The sequence below is a fragment of the Leiobunum rupestre genome, chromosome 1 (assembly GCF_980474605.1).
Source record: "Leiobunum rupestre chromosome 1, qqLeiRupe1.1.hap1, whole genome shotgun sequence".
Taxonomy (NCBI): domain Eukaryota; kingdom Metazoa; phylum Arthropoda; class Arachnida; order Opiliones; family Sclerosomatidae; genus Leiobunum; species Leiobunum rupestre.
The window spans coordinates 29468740-29479085 of NC_143384.1; the positions used below are offsets into that span (position 1 = coordinate 29468740).

The 10346-nt window shown below is 40.8% G+C and overlaps 1 protein-coding gene across 1 annotated transcript; it reads right to left on the bottom strand.

Annotated features, from left to right (window-relative positions):
• Positions 1-1041: 1041 nt before the first annotated feature.
• On the bottom strand, positions 1042-6435 carry LOC149962070 (uncharacterized). Its single transcript, XM_090164390.1, has one exon. The coding sequence runs from the start codon at positions 6433-6435 to the stop codon at positions 1042-1044; it is 5394 nt and encodes a 1797-aa protein (XP_090020516.1).
• Between the last annotated feature and the right edge of the window lie 3911 nt (positions 6436-10346).

Below are 10346 nucleotides of genomic sequence, written 5' to 3' on the forward strand. Positions count from 1 at the left end.
ATTTCTCTCAGAAAGTAGTATCTGAGGTCGATGTGCTTACTTCGATCTGATGTGGTTTGATTTTTAGCCAAGCACATGGCTCCTTGGTTGTCTACGCGGATATCGATCGGCTCACGCACCATATTTGATATACCGATTTCCGTTAGTAGATTGCGTAACCACAGTGCTTCCTTCGTCGCCGCGCACATGGCTAGATATTCTGCTTCTACTGTTGACAGTGCAGTGGTTTTTTGCTTCTTACTGCACCATGAAATTGCCGTGCCACCTAGAAGAAACAGATATCCACTGAAAGATTTCCGGTCCGTTACGTCTCTTCCCCAGTCGGCATCAGAGTATGCAGTAACGTTTACCGAGTTTATTCTGTAAGTCAGTCTATTTTTCTTCGTTTTCTGTATGTAGCGCAAAACGTGTTTCACGCAGGACCAATGTTCCTTCGTAGGCCGTTCATTGAATTGACTTAGGAAGGCTGCGGGGTAGGCCAAATCCGGTCTTGTCGCTCCAGCTAGATACAGTATACTTCCTACTGCTTGCCTATATGGAATGTCCCTAGCTGTTGACTGTTCCTTTATCCAATCTTCATCAGAGATTTGTTTCAGTTTGACTCCTGGGTCTAGTGGTGTTCTTACGCCTTTCGCTTCGCTCATTCCAAGCGTCTTCAGAATCTCTTCAGCGTATTTAGTTTGATTGTGTGAAATGTTGAGGTTCTAAGCTTGATTCTTTCAGAAGGTAGGTTGAGCGGAACAGGTACTCTCCAACATTAATCGTAAGATGGATAGCCAAGGAATTTCGATGACATTAAAGACAATGAGTTTAAACTAAATAAAACATTTATTTTAGTAGCAGGTAAATCACAATCATTGAATTCGAACTGATTAATTTAGAATTTTGTATCGTATTATATACATAGCATAAAATATATATTTTTTGCCGATAATTTGGCGATTGTCAAGTTTTTTATTCAGATATGCTAACAATAAGATTTTAATGACGCATTAAATAGAAAAAAAGGGGAACGCGAAAGATCATTTTTTAAGTCTATTTTTAACACACTCCCCCGGATGATGTTTCGTGTTGAGATTTGCCGTCCTTCAACTCCATTGGGTAAAGTAGTTGTACTGGTCGACGGAGAGATCCCTTTGCTGTTTTTAGTAGACAGGCTCGAACTTTTCCGTCTCTGCCAGGGTAGAGTTTTTCGATTCGTCCCATTTTCCAAAGATGTCGAGGGTTTTTGTCTTCGTAGATCAGAACTAGGTCGTCAACTTGAAGATTTCCAGTTGGTTTTGGTTTCGAAGAGATATGTGCAGAACGAAGCTCGAGAAGATATTCGCTCCGCCAACGTCGCCAGAAGAAGTTCAAGAGGGATTCTCGGTACAGCCATCTTTTCTTCATCTCGTCTCGTACTGAAATCTCCTTGATTTTGATCTTTGGCGGGAGGGAATTAAGACGTCGGCCGATGACTAAGTGTGACGGCGTCAATGGGGAGGGTTCATATGGGTCGCTGTAAAAATACGTTAATGGTCTTGAATTAATAGTACCTTCTATTTCTACGAGTAATGTCTCTAGTTCTTCATAGCTGACTCGTGCACGACCCAAGGTTTTCTTTAAGCATGATTTAACAGTTTTTACCAGTCGCTCGAAGAATCCTCCCCACCATGGAGCTCTTTCGACGTTGAATTTCCATTTGATGTCAGCGGAAATGAAACATTCTTTTAATTCTGTCTTTGATATGTTTTTCCAAAGGATTTGAAGTTCTCCGTTCGCTCTTTTAAATGTTTTTGCGTTATCGGAGAATATTACTTCACATATACCTCTTCTGCTGATGAATCTTTTCAATGCAAGGATGAACGTCTCTGTAGTTAGGTTGGTTATAAGTTCCAGATGGACGGCTCGGCTGACCGCGCATGTGAACAGAGTGACATACGATTTTTCCATCTTTGTTCCGTTTTTATTTTCCTTCACGTATATCGGACCGGCGAAGTCGATGCCAGTCACTTGAAATGGAGCTGATTCTACGATACGGTCACGTGGCAACGGTGCTGTTTCTTGTGTGGCGGCTTTTGCTTGAAGTTTTCGGCAAATCCAGCATTTTGATAGTAGTCCTTTAACTATTTGCCGTCCTTTGGGAATCCAGAAACGATCTCGAAGATAACTCAATGTGCTGGTAAGACCCATGTGAAACTGCTTCTCGTGACTGTTGTAGATCTGGAGTTTGGTGAAGTGAGATTTCCCTGGAAGAATGATTGGATGAGAAACCTCGAAGCCCAATTTGGATTGATGTAATCTTCCTCCCACTCTCAAGATCTGATGGTCGTCTAGGAAAGGATTGAGATTCTTTAATTTTGAATCGTCTTTGATTTCTTTTTTGGAAATAAGGCTTTGGATTTCGTTGGAATACGTTTCTTTTTGAGTTTGTTTTATCCAAAACGTTTCGGCGGCTTTTATGTCGTCTGATTCTAATTCGTTGCTGCTACGACGATTGTTCTTACATCTCAGGTTATGTAAGTATCTCAATACCCACGCAGTGGAACGTAGGAGTTGGTTGAGTGAGCTGAAGCGATTGACGTTTATGATCGGTTCTTCTTCTCGAACTTGACAAGCATTTTGAATGATTGTAGTTGTCTCAGTTTGTCTAAGTTCTGGATCTTCGGGTTCGTCCGATGGTCGAGCTGGTTGAGATTTATTCGGCCATTTTGTGTTAGGTTTTGAGAGGAAATCAGGGCCGCGCCACCATTTTTTGCTTATTAGGAGTGCGTCGATCTTCATTCCTCTGCTGACGAGATCGGCTGGGTTGTCTCTTCCTGGTATATGGAACCAATGAATAGGCTCGGAATTGGACTGTATTTCGATAATACGATTTGAAACGAACGGTTTCCAGTTTGTGGCTTTATCTCGGATCCAATGGTAAACAATTGTGCTGTCTGTCCAAAAGTATTGATTCGGTTGATCGTTTTCGAAGCATTCAGCGACAGATTTCATGAGACGGGATCCAACGACCGCTGCTAGGAGTTCCAGTCTTGGAATGGATGCTTTCTTGAGTGGGGCGACTCGTGATTTAGCAGCGACGATTCTGACATCGAATACGTCGTTGGGAAATGCTGACCTTAAATAGACGACAGCGCCGTAGGCGGTTTTGCTGGCATCGGTGAAGCAGTGAAGTTCATGAAAGAGTCGTTGATTCTTTGGTAGCGAGTGGTAACATCTCGGGATTTGGATCTCGTTAAGTCGTGGGAGGTCCTGACACCAGTCATTCCATTTTTTTAAAAGATCGTCGGATAATGTTTCGTCCCAGGCGATTCCACGTTCCCACATCTCTTGGAATAGACATTTGATGCGAATGACGTATTGTGACAGGAAACCGATTGGATCAAATATACGAGAGGCGGCTTGAAGAACGAATCTCTTTGTATTTTTCTTTCCATGTAGATATGAAAGAAGTGACGTCACATCGAATCGGAATACGTCTTCGTTCGGCGTCCAAACTATACCAAGGACTTTGAGAAGTGTGCAAGTGGGTTCGACAACTTCATTTTTTGTCGAAATCGTTTCTGGGGGGAATACTGTTCTCCATCGATTTTGCAGTTCTTTGGAATTGGATTTCCATTTTCTGAGTGGCATTTTCGCGGAATTTAGGATCTTTTCCGCGTCTTTCGTAACTTCGAATGCTTCGTCTACGTTGTCCGCTCCTCCAACTAAATCGTCAACGTAAAGGCATTTCATTAATAGTTCGTAAGCTTCTGGATACGTATTCTTGAATTGACGAAGATGTTTCTTGATTGTACTGGCGAGTAGATACGGACTGGCGTTGACCCCAAATAAGACTCGTGCCATACGTAAGATAGTGAACTTGAGACGTTTATCATCATAAATGTTGCCTTCGACCCATAGAAATCTTGCGACGTCTTTGTCCTCTTCCATTAGACAAATTTGCAAATACGCCTTCTCAATGTCTGCCATGAATCCAATTGAAAATCTTCGGAAGCGAATAAGTATTCTCAGGAGGCTTGGATTCAGGTTAGGTCCAGTATACAAACAGTCGTTGAGAGACAAACAGTTCTTGGCTTTCGAGGAAGCGTCGAAGACGATTCGCAGCTTTGTCGAGACTCTGTCATTCTTCACTATTCCCCGATGTGGTATATAATATACTTCAGTTGTTGCGGCAGATTCTTGAACCCTTTCGACAATGCCTCGTTGTAAGTAATCTTTGATGACTTCTGAGTATTGAGCGTAGTACGTGGGATTATTTTGAAACTGATGAATCAAATGTCGAAATCGGCTTGCCGCCACATTGTAATTATTGCTCAGATCTTCACGTGACCTTTTCCATGGTAGTTGGACTTTATATCTTCCATCTTTTCCTTGGTGGATGTGATCTTCAAGACTTTGGAGTACTTCCTTCTCGGATTGATCTGTCTGAGCGTTGTCAACGATTCCAAGAGCTTCTATGTCCCAGAAGGATTTCAGCTGTTGAGTGAGTTGGATTTCTTCGACGGTCTCCGCGTGATTGGCTAGTATGATTGAATGTTGAGATACTCCGACATTTATAGAAGAGATCGCTGTGGGTCCGTGAAGCGTCCAGCCCAGTATGGTATGTACGGCGGTTAAGGAATTTGAAAGTCGTTGTACTTCTCCATTAATCATTTTCCAATAGACACCGACGCCAATGAGAACTGTTATTTCTTTTGAAGCGCTGGCTTGGTTCTTAGTTTGGTCAGCTAGCTGAAGGCCTCTGACTGCCATTTGTTTTCTGATTTCGTGACTAGGAACTTCGATAAGAGCACTGCTGACTTTGGGTGTTTCAAGAGCTTCAACAATGATCAGTTCTGAAAGGTCGACGCTCTTCAAGGTTAGGCGTACTCGTCTTCGGCGTTGAGGGACGGCGTTCTCACCTTCGAATGCATGAATGGAAATGGTTTCGACGCCGACTACTGGTAGATTGAGATACTTCGATACAGATTCTTTGATGAACGTTCGAGTACTTCCTCCATCGAAGAGACATCGGACAACTTGCTCTCGCTCGTCAGATTCGGCAATGGCGTATGCTGTTTGGAGGAGAATCGTTGATTGTCCAAATTGATTTGATTCAGGGGTGACTGTTTTCACGTTAACGTCTTTAGGTGTCGTCGATGAGTTATCGGATATTGGATACGTTGAAGGACAAATGCTCTCGTGGTGGCGTGCTTGGCAGAATTCACATTTAACTTTCGATCGACATTTCTTAGATAAATGGCCTCTTTTAGCGCAGACGAAGCAATAACCCATTTTCTTAAACCTTGCTTGCCTTTCTTCACAGTTAAGTTCTTTGCATTCTTGGAATTCATGATCTTTAGAACAACAGAACAGGCATTGTGTGTTTTTCATCTTAACCTCTTCGATTTGCATATTCAAAGCGGAAGCAGACGTGTAATTTTTTGAACTTCTGTATTGATTTCTATCGTCACGTCTTCCCCAAGAGCTAGGCTTGTAATCATTGGAAGCGGAAGGTGACGGCTCGTGGTCTCGACTGGTTAAGGAAAACGTTCTCTCTCTACTTTCAATTTCTTTTTGTAAAAACTTTAGAAGTCTGTCAACATTCCACTCGGCGTTTGATTCGGAGCAACGACTGAATTGTAAGATAATTTCTTCCGGAATGCGTTGCATCAGGATCGGACACAGTAAAGTTCCATACGTATCGGATTCGACTCCCAGAGATGCCAGACTTCTTACTTGCAACTCGCAAGCGTCGTATAATCGTCTAAGACCAGAAATGTCTTTCACTTGTTTAACTGGTTGCAGATTGAGTAACTTGTTCATATGAGCGTTGATGACTAGGTCTGTTCTTCCGAAACGTTCCTTTAGTATTCTCACCGCTTCTTGGTAATTTTCATTGGACAGAGACAATCCTGAGATGGCATTGAAGGCGACTCCTTTTAGATAAGTTTTGAGGTACGTGAATTTCTCCGTGTCTTCAATATCAGTGTCGTGAATAGCGGCTTTGAATTGTGACCAGAACCCTTGCCAACTGCTAGCGTCTCCGTCGTACTTTTCGATAGTTATCGTTGGAAGCTTTATATTCATTCGAATAGATTGGTCCATTTCTTGTCTTTGATCCTTGGAACTGGTATTTTGGAAAGACTTTCTAGTAAGTTTTCCGTCTTTGGCGTCTTGAAGGTTGCGAATTCGTTGATTTGCTCGAGTCTTGGTTAAAACTATTTTCTCGGCGTAATCCATGTTTTTTGTGATTTCTTCTTCGAATTGGGCTTCGATGGTTATTTCAGCTTCAATGAGTTCGTCAAGATCTTTCAGTAGTTCTTCTTTCAGCTTCAGTTGATCCAACTGTCGTTCTATTTCTTGTTCATCGTCAAGTTCTATCTGTTGGTTAATACTTGTGATTAGTTTTGTAACTGCAGTTCTAATTACCGTGCGCTTTATCTTGTGTTTATTCAAATTGTTCATCATTTCGTTTGGTCGTTGAATTCCTTGAATCCCGGGTTTCGGCACCAATGTGAAATGTTGAGGTTCTAAGCTTGATTCTTTCAGAAGGTAGGTTGAGTGGAACAGGTACTATCCAACATTAATCGTAAGATGGATAGCCAAGGAATTTCGATGACATTAAAGACAATGAGTTTAAACTAAATAAAACATTTATTTTAGTAGCAGGTAAATCACAATCATTGAATTCGAACTGATTAATTTAGAATTTTGTATCGTATTATACAGGGTCTTTTTTTTTGCTCGGAAAAGTGTTTTTTTTCAAAAACTATTTATAGTACCGATTTCAAATTTGGAAGGTCAATTCTCTATACCGGGGGACATCAGTTTGAGAAATTTGAGCGTTTTCGGTAATGTTTTTCACCAATTTTGAAAAATTATTTTTCGACCACTAGGTGCGAGGTAAAAAATTTCTATTATAAAGTTGTAGGCCGTCATCGAAAACCCTTAAAAATTGTTCACTCGACGAAAAACAATTTATTTATCAGTGAAAATTCGAGCTTGAAAAATTTACAAGTTGGTGAAGCCAAATTACGATTGTTTGAAACGATAATTGAAACCGAATTACCTAATCCAGTTGAAACTTTGGTTAAAAAAACGACCGGATTTAAAAAACACGAGGCTATAGGTCAATCCTAAACATGCATTGGGTATTTTAAGGAAAACTTTGGGAGATTATTATCAGTGTTTGATAATATTTCGAACTATGCCTCGTTATTCAGTAGCTGAGCGTACCGAGATAGTTGCCATTTACTATGGAGAAGCAGCGCAAAACCTTAGAAGAGTGACTGAAATCTTCGCAGAAAGACATCCAAATGGAACACCATCTGTAAATACAGTAAGACGAGCAATTCACGATTTCAATCAATTTGGTAACTTGCAACCTAGGTTTCGCGGATTGGGTCAACCGGATTTAGACTTCGAGAACAATGTACTCGCGTACTTTGTGGCATATCCTCGTCACAGTTGCGCTAACGCCGCTGCTGATTTGGGTTGTTCTGCAAATCGTGTGTGGAAAATTCTTCATAAGAATCGCTATCACCCATACAGAGCTACGCTCCACCAAGGACTAATTGACGGAGACCATCAAAGACGTTATGAATTTAGCAACTGGTTACTAAATGCTGTCCAAGAAGATAGACAATTTTTGCGCCATGTTTTGTTCTCCGACGAAGCGTCATTTTCTAGAGATGGGCCCTTTAATCATCAAAACAGCCATCTTTGGTCTGACATCAACCCACATTGGGGTTTTGAATATCATCACCAGGTTCAATTTGAACGGGTCAATGTTTGGGTTGGACTTGTTGGAAACCGTTTGATTGGTCCCTTTTTCCTGCCGACGAACCTCAACGGCCAAAGGTATTTACATTTTCTACAGAACGAACTGAGTGACGCAATCGACGACCTTCCATTGGCTGAAAGACGTCAGTTGTGGTTTCAGCAAGATGGCGCCCCTCCGCATTTTTCCCGGCAAGTAACTGAGCACCTCAACAACGAGTTTCCTGAAAGGTGGATAGGGAGAAATGGTCCAGTGCATTGGCCAGCAAGGTCACCTGACCTAACACCGCTGGATTATTTTCTCTGGGGATTCGTTAAAGCAAAGGTATACGCCACGCCCATTGAAACTAGGGAGGAACTCATTAGACGAATAATCAGTGCTTGCCGAGACGTCACACCAGAAATGGTAGAGAAAGCGTTTGAGAACTTAATTGTCCGCGCACAAACATGTGTTGCAGCCAATGGTGATATTATTGAAAATGTTTTGTAAAAATTTATGTGAATAAAATATCTGCATTTAAAAACCAAACGCGTACATTTTTTCAAGTGTGAAAACTCTACTACGTTTGTATTAGACTTGTTCCCTTTTCAATTATCGTTTCAAACAATCGTAATTTGGCTTCACCAACTTGTAAATTTTTCAAGCTCGAATTTTCACTGATAAATAAGTTGTTTTTCGTCGAGTGAACAATTTTTAAGGGTTTTCGATGACGGCCTACAACTTTATAATAGAAATTTTTTATCTCGCACCTAGTGGTCGAAAAATAATTTTTCAAAATTGGTGAAAAACATTACCGAAAACGCTCAAATTTCTCAAACTGATGTCCCCCGGTATAGAGAATTGACCTTCCAAATTTGAAATCGGTACTATAAATAGTTTTTGAAAAAAAAACACTTTTCCGAGCAAAAAAAAAGACCCTGTATACATAGCATAAAATATATATTTTTTGCCGATAATTTGGCGATTGTCAAGTTTTTTATTCAGATATGCTAACAATAAGATTTTAATGACGCATTAAATAGAAAAAAAGGGGAACGCGAAAGATCATTTTTTAAGTCTATTTTTAACAGATTGAGAGAAATAGAACCGTCTTCATTTAAGTCAATACTAATAGAGAGCATTTGATTCGCTTCCCCTAATTCACGTGTCTCAAATGCATCGCTGACTTCGTCAATAAAATTGTCGGCGGTCTCATCGTTCTTGGCAATTAATACCGTATCGTCGACGTATACTCCCATGATTATGCCCTTCTCAAGATTAAAGTAAACACAGGGGTCTGCTTTAGATCTTGTTAGTCCTGTAGTCTTCAAAAATTCGTCGAAACATTTGTTCCATTGGCGTCCTGATTGTTTTAAGCCATAGATACTCTTTTTAAGGTGACATACCCAGTCTTCTTTCCCCGCTTCGACATGCATCCGGGGTTGTTCCATAAAGATATCTTCGTGAAGATAAGCGGCTGTTATGTCCAGTTGGCGAATCTTCCATCCCCATTTTGCTGCTAGCGCGATTAGAATCCTGAAGGATTTCATTTTCATCACAGGCGAGTAGGTATCTTTATAGTCTAAGCCTGGGACTTGGGTGAATCCTCTCGCTACCAATCTGGTTTTATATCTTTCCAGGTTGCCCTCCTTGGTATATTTCTTTTTAAATATCCACTTTGAACTTATTACTCTTCTGCCATCTGGTCTAGGTACAAGTTCCCATGTTACTTTGACCTCTGCGATGGTTGTGTTGTAAGTAGAGCTCGGCGAAACAAATAAATTAACCGCTAAAGTTTTGATTAACCATAAAAATTACGATTAACTGTTTATCCATGGATATTATCCACGGCTATATAGCAATTTAACATGTAAAATAATCGTTTTTTTTCGGATAATTTTCGTTTGTGGATAAAAATAAATAAAGTGATTATTTCTTATCCAAACGCCGCGCTCTAGTTGTAAGAGTGTTTCTCTTGGCTATTCGTTCAGAGCGTCTCAATGTAGGAGGCTTCTCTTCTGATGTTTGTTTTCGTCGATTGAGTTGAGCTATCATGGGTAGGTCCTCAATTACCATTGATTGTTTCTGAGGTTTAGTGCGTTGAATTTCGTCCGTGATGTCAGTTTCGTCTTCACTCTCCGTTACTGTTTCGTCGTGTTCTTCATCCAAATGAATTGCGAAAGAGTTTTCTTCCAATGATGTCTTTTCCTCTTCGTCTGTTTGAGCCTTGCCTTCCTCTTTCAAGAGAGGATAGACGTCTTCTTCAAAAATGACATCTCCACTGACGAAAACTTTATCTGTTCGAAAATTCCAAAGCTTATAGCCAGGGGCGTAGGAACGTGCTAGAAGTTGGAGGGGGCAAAGGGAAACCAAAAGGGGACTGGAAAATGGTTTGGAATTTTTAATCGAGTGTAGCTTATCCGAATGCGTGTGTACTTTTTACTACTATGTAAATTGGCGGGAAAAGACGGAAATTTAAACGCAGTTGAGGTTCTATAAGCTTTTTTGGCTTTTAAAATGAGAATTTGAGACTTCTAATGACCAAAAAGTTGGAGGGGGCAATAACATTAGTTGCCCCTCCCAGCAAAATTCTAGGGAGGGGCATTGCCCCCCTTGCCCC